Here is a 20,161-nt window from a genome sequence, read left to right as displayed (position 1 = left end):
CACTGTTTTTATTCCTGACGTGATTGGCACCTCTTCCTTCTCCCCTCCTTTATTCTTAGACCCCCCTGAGGTTGTGAAAACTGACCCAACACCAGCCCTCTCCATCTTAACTTTCGGAATCCATTCTCCTTGACGTTGCTTAACTTCCTACGAGCCCCTCTTTCCAAGCCTCCCATCTGGGAAAATCAGATAAAGCGGGAAGACACAAATCATCATGGACAACCAGACAAGCAGAAAAAATCCAAGAGAAGAGAGTCATCCTTTGGTCCTCGCCAGAAGCGGGGAAGCGGAACTATTGGAACAAGGAGAAGCAGCATGGTTCAGTGGAAAGAGGCCGGGCTTTGGAGTCAGAGGACATGGGTTCAAATCCCCGCTCCGCCAACCGTCAGCTGGGTGACTTTGGGCAAGTCACTTCACTTCTCTGTGCATCAGTTTACCTCATCTGGAAAATAGGGATCAGAACTGTAAGCCCCCCATGAGACAACCTGATCACCTTGTAACCTCCTTAGCGCTTAGAACAGTGCTTTGCACATAGTAAGTGTTTAACAAATACCATTATCATTATTATTATTATTATTATTATTATATCAGAGGCAAGGACTCGAAGCTGATTCGCTCTCCTGCAGTGGGAAAAGAAAGGCCCCGCCTACGCTGAACTATAATAAACTACTCTTTTCGTTTTTACTGCAGTGAGGTCGGGCTGCTTTTAGAGCAACAGACTCTCTGCCCTCGCCCATTCAGATCCATGTTACAACCGCAATAATAAACTCCTACTGTGGTGCCGTGACTTGATTCTTTTTGCGGAACCCCACGAGGGCCAAGGACAATGTCCGATTTTTCCCCTGGGAATTATTTTTCCCAGTCCTTAGTGTCCACACAAAGTAAGCGCTTAATAAATATCACTGCTACTACTAGAATGCTGAGGAGACAGCAGGCATCCTCTGTCTTTGACCCAAAGGCCACTGTAAATGCAAGGTACGAAGACAGAATGCCGGATAATTTATCGATTTTATTGAACGCTTACTGTGAGTAGACCACTCGGGAAAGTACAATATGACAGAGTTGGCAGGATAGGCTGGTAGACGTGATCCCTGCCCACAGGGAGCTGACAATCTACCGGGGAAGACAGACAGTAAATTAAACTGAATTACAGTTAGGGGGAAAAGGAGCGTATTAGGATATTTATGAAAGTGCCGAGGAACTTGAGTAAGCAGCATAGTGCTTAAGGGGTACACAGCCAATCAATGGTATTTTTTGATGGCTTACTGCCTGCGGAGCATGGGTCGAAAGTCCTGGGTTTTATTAATGGCTCTGCCACCTGTCTGCTGTGTGACCTTGGGCCAGTCACTTCACGTCTCTGGGCTCCGGTTACCTCATCTGTAAAATGGGTATAAGACTGTAGGCCGTGGACTTATCCAAACTGATTAAGCTTGTATCTACCCCAATACTCAGTACAGTGCCTGGCATATAGCAAATGCTTAACAAATATTATTTATTCTTATTATTATTACTACTGCTATCATTATCATGATTATAGCCCTCAACTGAACTTGCTTTGGAGTAGTCCTATGGTGTTTATAATTTTTTTTCCTGGGGCACTGAAGAGTTTACCCCACCACAGTCCGGGGAAAAAAACGGAGATAAGCAAAATTGATCTAGTGAGCCAAAGTCTGGTTTACAAATCCTCACAGCCCTCACAATAATGATCCCCTACTTAGACTGGGCCAAGGATTATGTCCAACCTAATGAACGGGTATCTCCCCCGGCGCTTAAAACAGTGCTTGACACAGAGTAGATGCTTAACAAGTACAACTACTAATAATAATCCGTGCCTTTTGAAAATTTTCCTCTATTCTCTCCACTCTTCAGCATTCCATTACTTTCAATAAAGGTGCGACATTAAGGTAATTAGAGACTACCAAAAAAACAGGCTCAAAAGCAGGAAACAGGTTTAAACTGAAGATCGACTCATTCTTCAGGGCAAAAAGTAAGATAAACAATTGCTTAATAGGGGGGTGGAGGAAAAATCAGCTGCGACGGAAAAGCCGGCCCTTATTGGTTGTCCACCTTAATCATTTACCCCGGCAACCTTTTTTTGTGTCGAATTACGGTAAATCCACGAGATTCCGGCCAAATGTTTCCAGAGTACAAAGCTATCAAACACCACACAGGCTCCTGTACTTTACATATTGTTTTCAGAGGTTACAAATTAAAAAACTAACTGGGGACTTTTGGTGGAAAGGAATACTGGGCAAGGAAAGAACTAAAACACTTCAAAATGAGACTCTATCTGTTGCTTTCGCTATTTTTCTGCTTCTGCTTAGCTTTCCGCAAGGAACCGGTGAGTATTGATTGATCTCTTTTATGCTTTCATAAAAGCAGATTCCAAATGAATTATTTTAGTTTAAAAACAAGATCAATAGCTGGCAATGTATTATGGTGACAGCAACCGCTCGTTTGCGTAATTATTTTGATAATAATAATTAAGGTATTTGTTAAGCGCTTACTACGGGCCAGGCACTGGGGTGGATAAGAGAAAATCGGGTTGGACACAGTCCCTGTCGCATACTGGGCTCCCAGTCTCAATTTCCATTTTACAGATGAGGTAACTGAGGCCCCTCTGGAGAAATGAAGTGACTTACCCAAGGTCACACAGCAGACAAGTGAGAGACAGAATTAGAACCTGCGACCTTCTGACTCGCAGGCCTGTGCTCTAGTCACAAAGCCATGATGCTTCTTGAAGGCAAAAGGATTGAAAAGAGGAAAAATAACGCAACTGTTTTGTATATATGCTTTACAGAAGTACTGTATTTCCCACAGGTCATTAGTAGTTCAATTAACCTATTACAGGAAACCATTGTAGTTTACAATTTTTTTTTGCCTGCCTGTGTTTGAGTATTCATTCATTCAGTTGTATTTATTGCAACTTGGCACACAGTAAGACTTTAATAAATGCCGTCTTTATCATCAGAGGAAAAAAAGGACGTCTTTCTCATCTCTAGTTCCACGTTCTGGTAAGGAAACACCCACAATGATTAAGGAAACTGCCTTGCATATTTCGGCACCATGGAAACAAGTTTCAGGAACCAAAACTCTTCATAAAAGATTAGTCCGTGAAGCCGCCTGCACTCGGAGAAGAAGTGAGAGAAATAAGTTGGAACTCTTTTTCTTTTATGGAAAAGAAACATGGAGGGGCAGATATTTTTCCAATAATAGTGGAGATGAACTCCAGTGACTCTTCACCTTCACCAGAGGCTTTTTGAGAGTAAATGACTTAATGTTTGTCCACCAAATCCAGTTAGCAGAGCGGGCTCTAATATAAAGATTTGATTTGCTTCCCGTCGACGGCCTCTCTAACAGTAATAATTGTGGTCTCTGTGAAAAATCACTTAACTCTATTCCAGGCACTGTGCTAACTTCAAAATAATCAGGTCGGACTGATTACCCATCCCACACGGGGCTCACGATCTGAGTAAGAGGGAAAACAGGTATTGAATCCCCTTTTTACAGATGAGGAAACTGAGGCCCGGAAGAGTTAAAGATTTGTCCAAGGCCCCACAGCAGCCTATTCATCCATTCATTTATTCAATCGTATTTATTGAGCGCTAACTGTGAGCAGAGCACTGTACTAAGCGCTTGGAAAGTACAATTCGGCAACAAATGGAGACAATCCCTGCCCGTAACGGGCGATGGGTAGAACTGCGATTAGAACCCAGGTCCTCTAACCTCCAGGCCCATGCTCTTTTTCCACTAGACCACCCTGCTTCCCCTTTCTATTTTCACACCTGAAAAGCTTCGAGACCATCAATTCACTGGGGAGACTGGAATAATGGAAAATAGAGATTGTTTCTTCTCCTTAGCCTGGGAGAAAACAGATCGTCTGATCACCTGGAATAGAGTTAGGTGATTTTTCACATAGACCGCAATTATTACTGTTAGAGAGGCCGGCAGTGGGAAGCAAATCAAATCTTTATATTAGAGCCCGCTCTGCTCACTGAATTTGGGCTTCTGAAGTCTTTTCCGGGTCACCTGCTAGAACCAGGGTGCCAACCTGCTTACCTTGCATCTCCCCCAGCGCTTAGAACAGTGCTTGGCACATAGGAAGCGCTTAACAAATACCATCATCATCATCATTATTATTACGATGGGGAGAAGGGCTTGAGAAAGGGGTCGGAGTGGGAAAGATGAAAGCATTCTGACGGAACCCCTCTCCCTCTACACTGTAAGCTCATTGCGGGTGGGGGGCATGTCTACCAATTCTATTAATAATAATAATAATAATAATGATGGCATTTATTAAGCGCTTACTATGGGCAAAGCACTGTTCTAAGCGCCGGGGAGGTTACAAGGTGATCAGGTTGTCCCACGGAGGGCTCACAATCTTAATCCCCATTTTACAGATGAGGGAACTGAGGCCCAGAGAAGTGGCTTGCCCGAAGTCACACAGCTGACAATCGGCAGAGTCGGGATTCTATTACGCCGTTCTATTGTACTCTCCCAAGCTTTTAGTACGGTGGCGAGAACGCGGGTCTGGGAATCAGAAGAACCTGGGTTCTAATCCTGCCCCCGCCAATTGCTTGCTGTGTGACTCTGGAAAAGTCCCATGGCTCCTCCGTGCATCGGTTTCCTCAACTGTACCACGGGGACACCTGTTCTCCCTCCTACCCCACGGGACGGGACTGTGCCCCAACTAATTAACTGCTACCTACCCCAGCCCTTAGAACGGTGTTTGGCGTACAGTAGGCACTTAACAAATGCCATAAAAAAATACGATCGATCGACTGAAACCAGAACGTTCAGAACAATCATCAGAGCCAAGGTAGCCTCTGAAGAAGACTGCTCCGGGGCTTTCACGTCCCCGGCTAACATCTCGGGGGCACAGCCCAAATATGGGGGGAAGTGGTGGATTTGGAGCAATCTTCCCTCCATCTTTTACCCTCTCTCTGCCAACTGGTACCTCGTGAAGGCCTTCCCTGACCGCCACTTGTGAGCCGGGTTTTAGTCCTCCCCTTCCCCTACTCTGGGTCAGGACGGGGTGAGAGATCGACGGCTTAGGTGAAGTCGGAGGGGCAGAGAGGACTCCGGATTGTAACAGCGCCTTCGGTCGGCTCGTCATCATCATCGATCGTATTTATTGAGCGCTTACTGTGTGCAGGGCACTGTACTAAGTGCTTGGGAAGTACATGTTGGCAACATATAGAGACGGGCCCTACCCAACAGTGGGCTCACATCTGAGCCTGAGATCACGAGATCCAGACTCTTCTTCTTAAGAACCCATCGATCGATGGGAAGCGATGGAGAGAGCACAGGCCTGAGAGTCAGCGGACCTGGGTTCTAATCCTGGCTCCGCCACTCGCCTGTTGTGTGACTGTGGACGAGTCACCTAACTTCTCTGGGCCTCGGTTTCCTGTACTGTAAAATGGGGATTCAATACCTGTTCTCCCTCCTACTTATGCAGAGCCCCACGTGGGACAGGGATAGTGTCCAACCTCATTAACACACATCTACCCCAGTGCTTAGAGCAGTGCTTGTCACAAAGTGAGCGCTTACCCAGTACCGTAATTATCGTTTACTGAGTACTTATTGGGTGCCGAGCACTGTTCTAAGCTCTTGGGAGAGCACAATGCAACGGCATTGGCAGACACGTTTCCTGCCCACAAGGACCTTAAAGTCTGGAGGAGGAGACAGATATTAAAATAAAATAAACTACAGATACATACATTCAGTGGAGAAGGTGAAGGCCTGATTATGGGACTGTTATGAATTTAATTTCGATGCTGTTTATTACAGGATTTCCTGATTAAAAAATGCTTATCAAACAGATATACACACCAGTCGTGTTCCAAAGTCTTCTGCCAACCGTGGGAGAAATGCGTCGAAGGAACCTGCATATGTAAGCTTCCCTACCTGTGTCCGAAGGGCGGCAGTTCAGTTTGCTCGACCAGTCATCGATTATTCCGGAGTTATTGTCAGCTGAAGAGTTACGAATGCCTCCACCCAGAAAACAAGTTTTTGATCAATGGAACCTGTGAAAAGAAAGGTAGGAAAGCCTCCATTTTGAAGCCCAAGTTCACTTGGGAGTGGTGAACCTTCATTTGGACCATCAACCGACTTTGAAATCTGGTCATCGCACGGGATGTTTAAAGAGCACAGTACGCTTATTGAGCCGTGGATGGGAGAGTTCACTGAAGCAACAGCGCATCCAAAAATAATGGAAAATAACTAGAGCAGTGTGGATGGCTCTCCTAACTCCGCGAATAATCTCTCATCGGTTTCCTGACTTAGCCCAGGACGTTAAGCGTACAATTGTTTCGTAGCCGCTAAAGCGTATTAAGCCTATTGCCTGTTTTTCCTCCACATCATTTCCAGAATCTGTCCCTTTCCTTTTCATCCAAATGGCGCCGTGCTATCCGGGCACTTGCCATATCCTGACTTTCCTAATAATAACGAAAGTAACGGGGAATGCGTCTGCTAATTCTGTTGTACTCACCCGAGTGCTCTGCAGGTAGTAAGCGCTCAATGAATACCATTGATTGATTGATTAATAATAACTGTGGGATTTGTTAAGCGCTACGTGCCAAGCACTGTAACAGGCGCGGGGTAGATCCCAGATAATCAGTTTAGACTCAGTCCTTTTCCCACCTGGGATTCCCAGTCTAAGGGGGGAGGAGAATGGGTGGTTCATCCCCGTTTTTCATCCCCTCAGTTCTGGATTTCCGCAGTCCTTCTCCTTCCCTCCTGTGTGCAGGCAGCTGAACTCTGGTTCAGCCGAATGCCCTCTCCTGCTCTGCAACTCTTCTATTCCTCCATCATCAACTTCCCTGTCTCCTGGTCCTACTGATGATTATTCCCAATCCTTCAACTCCCTCCTGAAGCTCCCAGAGCCCCCCCACCTCACTCCCTAACACCAGTGACCCTGTCAGCTATCTGTTTTTTGAAACAGACCATCCAATGGCAGCTTCCCAAAGACCCTCCGTTGCCTCCTCACAACTCTATTACCTTCTCCTCTTTCTCAGCAGTCTCTCAAGAGGCCTCCCTCCTGCTCTCAAAATCCACGTCCTCTACCAGACTCTTCTGACTGCCAAGATCCACTGGGCCACACTTGCTCAAATAAAGCCTCGGCTCTTTCCTTAAAAAGAAATTAGCAAGCCCAAATTTACTGAGCGCCTTTAACCGTCCCCCCCGGCCCCCAATCTCTTAAAGTACTTTATCCCTCTCTCTTCCTTTCCCATACCACTATTTACAATCAATCTTTCACCCTCTAATGGTTCCTTCCCACATCTGGCTCTCTGGCCTCACATTTCCTCCTGCCTTCCGATCTCCCTGGATGTCCCTCCGACACCTCAAACTTAAAGCATCCAAACCGGAACTCCTCATCTTCTCACGCAAACCCTGTCCTCCCCTTGTCTTTCCCATCACTGTAGACAGCACCACCATCCTCCCTGCCTCACAAGCCCTTAACCCTGGCATTATCCTTGACTGATCTCTCTCATTCAACCCACATATTCAGTCTGTCACCGAATGCTGTCCGTTGTTAGTTCCTATTAGCATTAGTTCAGATTTACAGCACTATTTCATCAGCTAACTATATTGATTGTTGGTTTTTAGTCGATTTTTTGGATCATGGGGGGACAATGAATGCTCCATTGCCCATGAGAAATCACATTTCACAGAGCACTCTTTGACTAACGCTCTATTTTCAGGAACCATTTAAGAGGGCTCACCAGAGGTGAGGAGGGAGAGGAGGAAGGAGACCTTAATTCTTCTCAGTGATCTCCTGGACAGGCAGCCCCGGGTGCGGGGTGGAGCGTGGCATCTCAGGAACTCTTCAGCCTAGAAACACGAGGAGAGAAAGCGAGAGAGAAGGAGACAGAGAGAGAGATGAGGTGAGAGGCAGTGGCAGTGAGAAAGCTGACCCACTCGCTGCCTGTGTGTGGCCGGGTGGAATTTCCCCTTTTGGAGAGCCCGGGCCTAGGAGTAGGAGGATCTGGGTTCTACTCCAGGCTCCGCCACTTAATAATAATAATGATGGCATTTATTAAGCATTTACTATATGCAAAGCACTGTTCTAAGCGCCAGGGAGGTTACACGGTGATCAGGTTGTCCCACGTGGGGCTCACAGTCTTAATCCCCATTTTATAGATGAGGTAACTGGGGATCACCTCAGTCACCCCCATACAGCTGACAATTGGCGGAGCCGGGATTTGAACCGACGACCTCTGACTCCAAAGCCCCTGCTCTTTCCACTGAGCCACGCTGCTTCTCTTGTCTGCTTGTCTGCTGCGTGACCTTGGGCAAGTCACTTCACTTCTCTGGGCCTCAGTTACCTCATCTGTAAAATAAGGTTTGAGACTGTGAGCCCCATCATGGGACGGGGTCTGTGTCCCACCTGATTTGCTTGTATCCACCCCAGCATTTAGTACAGTGCTAGGCACAAAGTAGGTGCTTACCAAATGCCCCAATGATGATTAGTATATTATTATTACTAGAGGTGTCCTCGGCTGCCCAGGGGCATCCCTAGGTCAGGGGGAACTGCCACCAGTTGAGGGGTGGAAGGATGGAGGAGGGAGGAAAGGGGATTGTTTAAAGACCACAAGTTGTGGGGTGAAGTGCTCTCATCCCTCTTGGGCCCTGCTTCCTAGGCTACTCTCTCTCCCAGTGGGATTCGGGAGAGCCGCTACCGCACGGGGCGGTCCGGCCAAGGGCCAACCCCTGTCCGAGATGGCGGAGAATCCGATTTGCGGTCCTGCCCTCCTGGGCATCACCCCTTGCTAGGAGGGGCCGGGCTCCCCTCAGGGCCTGAAGCAGTTGGCCTTATCCAAAGATAGACGTGGTCCTCGAAAGGCTGCACATCATCCGCTCTTTATGTGGTAAGATCATCTCTTATGTGTTGCCCACATAAGCATTTAACACTGCTACTGTATGGGGTACGGGAAATGCCAAACAGATTGTAATGGCAATAATAATAACAGCAAGCACTTAACCAATACAATAATAACAAGATTATTATTATATTGCTATTATTATTATTGTATCAAGTGCTTACTATGTGCCAAGCACTGTTCTAAGTGCTGGGATAGATACAGGCTAATCAGGTTGGACAGAGTCCCTGTCCCACATGGGGCTCACAGTCTTCATCCCTATTTTACAGATGAGGGAACTGAGGCCCAGAGAAGGGAAGTGACTTGGCCAAGGTCACACAGCAGCAGACAAGGGGAGGAGCAGGGATTAGAACCCAGACCCTTCTGATAACTGGGATCCACTAGGCCACGCTTGCTAAAATAAAGCCTCGGTTCCTTCCTTAAAGAGAAATTAGCAAGCCCTGGCCTTCGTATTTACTGAGCGCCTCATCATCATCATCAATCGTATTTATTGAGCGCTTACTATGTGCAGAGCACTGTACGAAGCGCTTGTTTGCAGAGCACTGTATGAAGAGCTTGGGAGGGTACAATACAAATGGGTACACCTTGAATGGAGTGGAAAAAACAATCAAGCTTTAAGCACAGCAAGGGATCTTCTCTTCCTACAGCCTGGTATGGCAAACAGTTCCTTCATCGATGATATTCACATTTCTACCACCAAAGGCTAAAATATCGCCAGTAATCATTGCTTATAACACATCATTCTGGATCAGGCCATCATAAATCGCATAAAGTTTGTATTCTCTCAATTTAAAAAATATATCAATATATATATATATATATATATATATATATATCAGAAATATATCACTGCTACAAAGACCACAGGGATTCACACCTGTTCCCAGCGATTGATTAATCTCTGTAGTGATCGGGAAGATCAGAAAAGACAGGTTCATTCATTCAATCGTATTTATTGAGCGCTTACTTATTGAGGTTAAAAGAAGGGGAGAGGAAAAAACGGACAGCTTTCCCGTTTCAGAAACAATCCACTAGCATCTACCCTGAGGCAATGTCTACGGCTGAGGTAGTGGTAGCTGTGACAGTTGAGGGATCATTTTCCCCTCCTGGTGCCATTTTAAAGGAAATATAATGTTTCTCCCCATTCCAAAACAATTTACGTTTTAGTTTTCATTAACACGAGTTAATCCGGGCACCGTCTAAACGTATTGGTTCAATTTTTGTTGTTGTTTTAGAGACATTCACCGTTTCCTTGGAGTTTGGAGAGCTCCCCAGCGAGGGAATTGTGCAGGTGAAACTCGTGAACAGCGACGAGCGAGAGTACCTATGTAACAGTAAGTGGAGCATAACGGAAGCAAATGTGGTCTGCCGACACCTGGGCCACGCGGAGTAAGTATTTGCGCTCTTTCGCGGAATTGATTTTTTCACGATCCAACATCGCTTATTGAGTGTGCTGAGGCAACTATCCATGACCAAAGGGCCAAGAATGGGAGTGTGAGTTTCCCCCTTTTATAAAGAATGAGTGAACTGTGATATTCCTGCCTTTTTAGCTAGTCAATGGGAAGGAAACCCGGAGACCCTTCGTCCAAATGATGGGGGCCGGCAACCGGCAGGCAAAAGGGCTGCCGCACAGTTGAGGTGATTGGGCACGGTAAATCCCAGGAACGGGCGTTTCACAGAGGACAATTAACCTGCAGAGGGGCTTCCAGAGGCCTGGTGGTCTAGTGCCCAGGACGCCAGCCTGGCAGCCAGAAGCTCAACAATTGCCGGCTTGAATCTGCCCGTCATTTGCTTTGTTCCTGGGAACCTACTGTTAGCCCAGGGAAAGCGAACTTTCTCTCCCACTGACTTCTTCAGGACGCGAAACGTGCTCGCCACTGACAGTCAACCTGCTAGTCAATCTGTTTCTCAGGTGGAAACTCCCAGTTCCTTCTGTGCCCCCCTCAGACGTGGATTTCCACCCTTATTTCATCCATCCCTCAGCCCCACGGCACTTACATACATAGACGTAATTTTTTTATATTAATGTCCTTCTCCCCCTCTAGACTGTAAGCTCACTGTTGGCAGGGAAAGCGTCTACCAACTCTGTTACATTGTACTCTCCCAAGTACAGTGCACAGTAGGCACTCAGTAAATATGACACTGATCGATTGACACTTGTGCATTACCCCCCAGGGGGAACGATGCGAGGATTTAGCGAGGTAGAAGCCGCTTGCTTTGAAACTTCATGCTTGCTACCTGGGCTGCAGGGATTAACCTTCTCCGTTTGCCTCATCCTTAGAGGAGCGCTTTACCATCGGTATTCAAACAATTCTGGAATTCAAATGAAGGCCCCTAACTGCCTGGATGTGACTTGTAGAGGATTGGAGAGCAGCTTGTCTGAATGTGCTTTTTCTAAGAGAGCTAACACTAACGATGAGACACCCGCGGGAGTCACCTGCTACTTACGTGAAGTAGGTACGTGAAACGGTTTCTGAAAAAGCTTCCTTTCAAGCGCTTTATTTCAAAAGAGTCCCTCCAGACCATAAGCTCATTGTGGGCAGGGAATGCGGCTGTTTATCGTTTTATCGTTCTCTCCCGAATGCTAGGTTCAGTGCTCTGCAAGCCGTAAGTGCCCAGTAAATACGACTGAATAAATACGATTGGAAACGAACCTCTAGGAAGCGTAGCTTTCTATAAACTTGCATGACCCAACAAATGCATCAGTGCCCCTTTCTGCGGCCACGATTAATGATTCCCCAAGGAGCAGCAGCTTGTACTCTGTCTTTTCTGGAGAGTATATATTCGGTCCAGGGAAAAGGGTTGTTTCTAAAATTTAAAGTCAATGCTTGAGGGCTTTCTTCTCAAGAATATTCCTCCTAGAGAAGCAGTTTTGAGGAGAAGGATTATCTTCAGATTTAGAAAAGTCTCAATAATAATAATAATAATGGCATTTGTGAAGCACTTACTATGTGGTAAGTGCTGGGGAAGATCCAATATATAATAATAATAAATAAATAAATAATGATGGCATTTGTTAAGCGCTTACTATGTGCAAAGCACTGTTCTAAGCGCTGGGGTGGGGGATACAAGGTGATCAGGTTGTCCCCCGTGGGGCTTACAGTCATCATCCCCATTTTACAGATGAGGTAACTGAGGCTCCAAGAAGTTAAGTGACTTACCCAAGGTCACACAGCAGACATGTGGCGGAGCCGGGACTCGAACCCGTGACCTCTGACTCCAAAGCCCGCACTCTTTCCACTGAGCCATGCTGATCAGAGACAGTTTCTGTCCCTCATGGGATGCACAGCCCAAAGCAGCATGGACTAGCGGATACAGCACGGGCCCGAGAGTCATTAAAAACTGGGTTCTAATCCCAGCTCATCCACTTGTCTGATGTGTGACCTCGGGCGAGTCACCTCACTACTCTGTGCCTCGGTTATCTCATCTGTAAAACGGGGATTAGGACTGGGAGCCCCAAGTGGGACAGGGACGGCCTCCAACCTGATAACCTTGTATCCACCTCAGCACTTAGAACGGTTCTTGGCACATAGTAAGTGCTTAACAAATACTATTTTTTTTAAAGGGGAGAGAAGGAGAATTAAGTCCCACTTACATAGATGAGGAAACAGACACCGAGAAGTGAAGTGGCTTGCCCAAGGTGACCCAGCGGGCAGTTGGGAGCCAGGATTAGAATCCAGGGCTCCTGTCTCCCACGGCCACGTATTTTCCGCTCAGCCATACTGCTCTTACTGCAAGTTGAAGTCATTCATTCACTCACTCAACCGTATTTATTGAGCACTTACTGTGTGCAGAGCACTGTACTAAGCGCTTGGGAAGTACAAGTTACAAGTACAAGTCCTCCTGCCTGAGTTCATCACCCATGGTTAATAATAATAATAATAATAATGGTATTTGTTAAGCGCTTACTATGAGCGAAACACTGTTCTAAGCATTGGGGGGATACAAGGTGATCAGGTTGTCCCACGTGGGGTTCACGGTCTTAATCCCCATTTGATGAGGTAACTGAGGCCCAGAGAAGTGAAGTGACTTGCCCAAAGTCACACAGCTGACAAGTGGCGGGGTCGGGATTGGAACCCACGACCTGTGACTCCCGAGCCCAGGCTCTTTCCACTGAGCCACGCTGCTTCTCTGGTTGATGGAGTTCAGGTTATCGCTCCCTTGGTAACAGTTTGTCGGACACCCAGAGCTTCCTGCCTGATCTGAGAAAAAACAACCCAATGCTGCGGCGAAAATGCCACCCACTTTATAAAATCCACCTCCTCGCCTCAGTTTCCAGGAAGATGAGCAGAAATGAGGAGGGATTTCCTGCTAAGGGGAGTTTCTGCTTCAGTATAACACCAGGACAACTGAGCGCCATCACCCCACCTTGGAAGGTCAGAGGTCACAGCTCAAGGGACCACTGAGGTTTTGAGGTGACTGACGCCTCAGGGCTAATCAATCAATCAATCAATCAATCGCATTTATTGAGCGCTTACTGTGTGCAGAGCACTGTACTAAGCGCTTGGGAAGTACAGGTCGGCAACACATAGAGACAGTCCCTACCCAACAGCGGGCTCACAGTCTAGAAGGGGGAGACAGAGAACAAAACCAAACATACTAACAAAATAAAATAGAGTTGATATGTACAGGTAAGATAAATAAATAGGCTAATGACACAGCATAACAAATGCCGGTTTGGGGATGAAGGCTGGAACTGAAACATGCAGGAAAATACAAGGGTCTCAAATAGAAGTAGCGTGACTTACTGGATAAAGCACAGGCCTGGGAGCTGGAAGGGCCCGGGTTCTAATCTCTGCTTCGCCACTTCATTCATCCACTCGATTGCATTTATTGAGCGCTTACTGTGTGTGGAGCACTGTACTAAGCACTTGTCTGCTGAGTGACCTTGGGCATGTCACTTAACTTCAATTACCTCATTGGTAAAATGGGGATTAAGACTGTGTGCCTCATGTGGGACAGAGACTGCATCCAACTTGATTAGCTTGTATTTACCCCATTCATTCATTCATTCATTCATTCAATCGCATTTATTGAGCTCTCACTGTGTGCAGAGCACTGTACTAAGCGCTTGGGAAGTACAATTCGGCAGCAGAGACAGTCCCTACCCAACAACGGGCTCACAGTCTAGAAGCGGGGAGACAGACAAGACAAAACAATAGAAAAGCAGCGTGGTTTAGTGGAAAGAGCATGGACTTTGGAGTTAGAGGTCATGGGTTCAAATTCCTGCTCCGCCAATTGTCAGCTGTGTGACTTTGGGCAAGTCATTTAACTTCTCTGTGCCTCAGTTCCCTCATCTGTAAAATGGGGATGAAGATTGTAAGCCCAATGGGGATGAAGACTGTGAGCCGCATGCGGGACAGGGACTGTGTCCAACCCGATTAAGCTGTATCCACCCCAGTGCTTAATACGGGGCCTGGCACCCAGTAGGCGCTTAGCAAAACCACGATTTTATTACAATGAAGAAAGGGACCCCAGCGCTTAGGACAGTGCCGGGCACATAGTAACCGCTTAACAAATACCATATACCATAAATCATATCTGTATCGGCTGTCCAAATTGTCCTGATTTCACTAACAGACTTTCCAGCCCTCGGGGGCTTAGTAACATTCCGCTCCCCCAGAGTCTGAGGGAACAAAAAAAATACCGTGAAATTCTTCGACAAAGACCTAAGAAAGGTTTCGCTCACATATTCATTTTTTCTAAGCTATTTCCTTAACTCTTGTTTGACAGAACCTCCCTCACCTGATTCATTTAAATGCGTCAATGGAAAATTCATCCCTCGGAGTAAAACTTGCGATGGCATTAACGACTGTGCGGATCAAAGCGACGAGCTGTGCTGTCGAGGTAACAATACATCTTCTTCACCAGTTCCATCAGACTTGTGGACTTCTGGCCACCAGAAAAGAACCAAACATAAAACTTGCCGAGTAGGGTACTTCATTTTTTTTCTTTTTCAGGGTTGAGGAATTAGATTAAAAAAAAAACCTTTCAAACTGCCCTTTTTCCTGGTTTTGTTACAGCGTGTCAACCTGGGAGTTTCCACTGTACATCGGACGTGTGTATTCCCGAAGACTATCGCTGCAACGGGGAAATGGACTGCATTTTGGGAGACGACGAAAGTAATTGTAAAGGTAATTCAGAACTCTGGAACTGTATTCTTTCCCTTGTTTCGATTAGTCCTGTAGACTCTAAACTCGCTATAATAATAAATCTGCCCCTCATCTGCATCGTTTGTCTCCTCCTCTACACTTTAAACTCCTCGTGGGCAGGAAACATATCTACCAACTCTGTTGTACTCTCCCAAGTACTTAGTACAGTGCTCTGCGTGCAGGAATCACTCAATAAATATCCATCAATCGATCGTGTCAGTCCATGCTGCCGTGATCACAGACCTGAAAAGTGGCATGCTCCTTCGGACACTCTCAATTTACTACTAGGAAGGGACTGTTGGGCCAATACAGTCCATTAATGTGAAATAATGTGGGTTTTGAGCTACTGCCTATGTTTGAGCCACACTGAGGATTTCAGGATGTCTTGATTCACTTCCCACTAAAATGTGTGTGTGTGTGTGTGTGTGTGTAGTTCAATTGCACTAGAATCTACTGAAAATACTGAGGTTCATTCATGCAAATACCACATATCAATACACCTTTCACAGAACTGAATGGTTTCTATCCTGAGGTAATGTGACATTTAGCATTTGCTCACATAGATTCAAGTCTGCACTGTAAAGTGTCCTTGGTTCCAAAATTGCTTCTCACTATCTCCAGCACTTAAGGACGACATGTATGGTAGATTAGATGTTTTAAAAACTGCTAGGATAGATATGCCCTTGTCTATCTGCCTTAAATGCAGTGTCACTGGGGGATTAACAATATGTATTTCTAACGGTTTGGCATATTCTCTAAATTTATGTAATCTTCTTACAACTCTGCCATCAATACCAAACAACTCTGTGGTCTTGTTTCTTTGATGATATCCTGTGGTCTTATTTCTAGGGGAAGAAAGTTTCGAAACTCAGGATCAAGGTAAAACTGCTAACCGTCTTCAGATCCATCTGGTTTTGCCATGTTGTTTTTTATTTTTCTTCACGTCGCTTACATGGCTGGGATTTGGGTTCTCCCACTCTGGTGCTGCACTAGGATGCGGGGTACGATGGACTCCTGTCTAGAGCTCGGTCACAGACTCTCAGAGATCCAGAGAGCCTAGACCCCTCTGGCCAAAATAAAAATGGAAGACACACATGAAAAACCAACAAGAAGACTCTGAAGATCCCTACACTTATCTCAGAGTTATTGAGGCAATATCCAATTTCAAAACAAGAATTAAATGCTAATTTAAAGACAAAAAACAAACCAGGTTCCCTTTAACAGAGGCACCAAAGGGGGCAAAACCACTAATTCCAGACCATCGGCTTTCCTGGCCTCTCTGGTACCGAGACAGAAGAGCTTCCTTACGCAGACCACGCTGAGAAAACTTTGACCCCAAACCTGTCTTTCGAAAGGGAGTCATTTCATCTTGAAATGCAAGTTTGCTGCTGGGGAATCAATCGATCAATCAATCAATCGTATTTATTGAGTGCTTACTGTGTGCAGAGCACTGTACTAAGCGCTTGGGAAGTACAGGTCGGCAACACATAGAGACAGTCCCTACCCTAAAAGCAGCACTGCGTAGTGGATAGAGCACGGGGATGGGAGTCAGAAGGTCATGGGTTCTAATTCCGGCTCTGCCGCTTGTCCGCTGGGTGATCTTGGGCCAGTCACTTCACTTCTCGGCGCCTCAGTTTCCTCACCTGTCAAATGGACTGTGAGTCCCATGTGGGACAGGGACTGTGTCCACTCCGATTTGCTTGTATCCACCCAAGTGCTGATTACAGTCCCTGGCACATAGTAACTGCATACCATCATTATTATGATCATTATTATTATTACTCACTTCCCGCAGCATACCATCATTATTATGATCATTATTATGATCATTATTATTATTACTCACTTCCCGCAGCCCCTGCTGACTGATCCTGTTCAGGCTATAAACAAAACTCCCTGCTTGTTCCCAGCAATTTCCCAGGGGACCCGGGCCATTTTCATCAATCTGTTTTTTTCTCATTTTCTTTCTCACTTATCTTTTTCTCTCAATCAATCACTGGCATTTACTGAGCGCTTACTGTGTGCAGAGCACTGTCCTAAGCGCTTGGGAGAGTACACAGTAACAGAGCTGGCGGACATGTTCCCTGCCTGCAGCGATTTCATCCAGCTCCGAAAGACGATTCTCTCTGGCCAAGCATTGCGGGACAAGCACGAAGCAGCAAGAGACTCTATATTTGATGAGAGGAAAACTTCAGACATCAGGATTGGGGCTTTCCTGTCTGTTAGGGACTCCCTGCTTTCTCTTCGAGCAAAGAGGGATAAGAGCGACCAGACTGTAAGCTCCTGGTGGGCAGGGAATGTGTCCACCAGCTCTGTCGTAATTATAGTCTGCCAAGAAGCGAGTCCTGTGCTCTTGCACACAGAAAGCGCTCAATAAGTACCACTGATTGAACAAGTGAACAAAAAAAGAGAAAAAAAATCAGAATTCCTCAATCTTCCCTCTGATTTTCCCCATCTCCCTCCACACACAACCTCTAGACTATAACTTGTCAGGGGCAGGGAATGTGTGTGTTTGTTGCTTTATTGTACTCTCCCAAGCACTTAATACAGTGCTCTGCACACAGTAAGTGCTCAATAAATACCACTGAATGAATGAATCTACGTTTCATTCTCTACCCCGACCTCAATTCCTGCAAGAGGTCAGAGTCGGGACTGGCTCCCTCTCCTCTCTCCTGCTAAAATTCTCCTTTTTCCCTCCCTCTTTCCCTCCCTTCCCTCCATCAGCTCCTACGTGAGACTGTGGTCCTGCCATGTCTATGGGGCAGGGACCGTGTCTAATCTAAATCTCCGTGTACTGCATCCACCCCAGTGCTTAGCACAGTGCTCTGGCATATAGTAAGGGCTTACCAAACACCACTTTTATGATTATTACTACTACTACTACTACTAATCATAATTGCGGCGTTTGTTAAGTGCTCACTATGTGCCAGGAACTACACTACAAGCAGAACTGGTTGGACACAGTCCCTGTCCCACACTGGGCTCACAATCTCAATCCCCATTTTACAGATAGGGAAACCGAGGCCCGGAGAAATGAAGTGACTCGCCTGAGGTCACACAGCAGATGAGTGGCGGAGTCAGAATTGGAACCCGTGACCTTCTGACTCTGAGGCCCGTGCTCTGTGTACTCCGCCACGCTCCTTCTCAATAATTATTATGTGTGCTCTGGATACTTCCCTGCCCCTTTTAGACTGTGAGCCCACTGTTGGGTAGGGACTGTCTCTATATGTTGCCAACTTGTACTTCCAAAGCGCTTAGTACAGTGCTCTGCGCTCAGTAAGCGCTCAATAAATACGATTGATTGATTGATTGATTGCTCCAGTTCTAGTAGTAAGATCTGGCACGACAGCCCCGCCTCTTTCATTAGTTTCTCTCATTCTATTTAGAAATCGGGTGAAAAATTCTTATTGGTCCGAGGGATTGAACTGGGTGATTTTAATTAATTTAAACTGATTCAAGTGGGAGCGGGAGGATGGCAGAACCGCTGTTTCTTCCGTCGTAATGCCCAACTGCTTGCCTGCTGCCGATAAAAACGATCCAAGTGTCGTCATCTCTCTCCACCAAAGCGAAATGTTTGTCTTTTATTCACAGGGGTTCGCCAGGATGAAGTTCAAGTCCAAGGTACAGCCACTGTTAGTTTATCAGAAATAATTAACCGACCGTTTTAACGGCAAAATCAGGTTTTGTTTTGGGAGGGGTCCTCCCGGAGAAATGCTCTGGGGGTGGGGGTTTGAATGGAAGCAGCCTGGCCTACTGGAAGGAGCCTGGGTCTGAGAGCCAGAGGGACCTGAGTTCTAATCTCAGCCCCGTCTCTTTCCTACAGTATGACCTTGGACAAGTCCCTTGACTTCTCTGTGCTTCGGTTTCCTCATCCGTAAAATTCAATACCTGTACCCTCTCCTACTTAAAATTGTGGGACCCGTGTGGGACGGGGACTTGTTTCCAACTTGATTATCTTGACTCGACCTCAATCAATCCGTCAATCAATGGTATTTATTGAGGGCTCACTGTGCGCTTACAGGGCACTGTAATAAGCGCTAGGAAGAGTACAACTCAACAGAGTTGGAGAAGCAGCGTGGCTCAGTGGAAAGAGCCCGGGCTTTGGAGTCAGCGGTCATGGGTTCGAATCCCGGCTCCGCCACATGTCTGCTGTGTGACCTTAGGCAAGTCACTTAACTTCTCTAAGCCTCAGTTCCCTCATCTGTAAAATGGGGATTAAGACTGTGAGCCCCACGTGGGACAACCTGATCGCCTTGCATCCCCCCCAGCGCTTAGAACAGGGCTTTGCACATAGTATGCGCTTAATAAATGCCATCATTATTAGTACTCCTTCCCTACCCACAGTGAGTTTATAGGGGTTGGGAGTCAGAAGGACCAGGTTCTAGTTCCGGCTCCGCCCCTGTCGGCTGGGTGACCTCGGGCAAGTCACTTCACTTCTCTGTGCCTCGGTTACCTCATCTGTAAAATGGGGATTAAGACTGAGCTCCATGTGGGGAACAGACTGTGTCCAACCTGATTAGTCTATATCTACCCCAGTTCTTAGTACAGTGCCTGGCACGTAGTAAGTGCCTAACAAATACCATTTAAAAAAATAAAAAAAAAGCAACGGGCAGAGCTGGGATTAGAACCCAGATCCTCTGCTTCCCCAGCCCATGAGCTTTCCAATAGGCCACACACCCCTCCCACCTGGAGATTTATCCAGGAGGACCCCCAGCTAGACTAAAACTTCCCTGGTAGCTTACCTGGTAGTTTCTCCAGCATGGCGTGGAGAAGCAGCATCGCATAGTAACTGGAGCACGGGCCTGGGAATCAGAAGGTCATGGGTTCTAATCCTGCCTTCACCACGTGTCTGCTGTGTGACCTTAGGCAAGTCACTTCACTTCTCTTTATTTTATTTTGCGAATATGTTTGGTTTTGTTCTCTGTCTCCCCCTTCTAGACCGTGAGCCCGCTGTTGGGTTTGGACTGTCTCTATATGTTGCCAACTTGGACTTCCCAAGCGCTTAGTACAGTGCTCTGCACACAGTAAGCGCTCAATAAATACGATTGATTGATTGATTGATTGTTAAGCACTTACTATGTGCAAAACACGGTAAGTGCTCAATAAATATGATTGATTGATTGATTC

General features: G+C 46.4%; 1 protein-coding gene across 1 annotated transcript in view; it reads left to right on the top strand.

The window, feature by feature from the left end:
* The first annotated feature begins 2,141 nt into the window (after window positions 1-2,141).
* Window positions 2,142-20,161, top strand: part of CFI (complement factor I) — a 28,643-nt gene continuing 10,623 nt past the window's right edge. Inside the window, exons 1-8 of the mRNA XM_038755301.1 lie at window positions 2,142-2,341; window positions 5,791-6,040; window positions 10,118-10,271; window positions 11,164-11,339; window positions 14,616-14,729; window positions 14,906-15,016; window positions 15,884-15,913; window positions 18,626-18,655. Coding sequence (XP_038611229.1) covers window positions 2,279-2,341; window positions 5,791-6,040; window positions 10,118-10,271; window positions 11,164-11,339; window positions 14,616-14,729; window positions 14,906-15,016; window positions 15,884-15,913; window positions 18,626-18,655 — 928 coding nt within the window. The 5' untranslated portion in view covers window positions 2,142-2,278. The remainder of the gene's footprint in view (window positions 2,342-5,790; window positions 6,041-10,117; window positions 10,272-11,163; window positions 11,340-14,615; window positions 14,730-14,905; window positions 15,017-15,883; window positions 15,914-18,625; window positions 18,656-20,161) is intronic.

This window comes from Tachyglossus aculeatus, chromosome 12, assembly GCF_015852505.1.
Source record: "Tachyglossus aculeatus isolate mTacAcu1 chromosome 12, mTacAcu1.pri, whole genome shotgun sequence".
Lineage (NCBI taxonomy): Eukaryota > Metazoa > Chordata > Mammalia > Monotremata > Tachyglossidae > Tachyglossus > Tachyglossus aculeatus.
The sequence above is the reverse complement of the archived record's forward strand: the minus strand, read 5'-3'. Positions and strand labels throughout refer to the sequence as shown.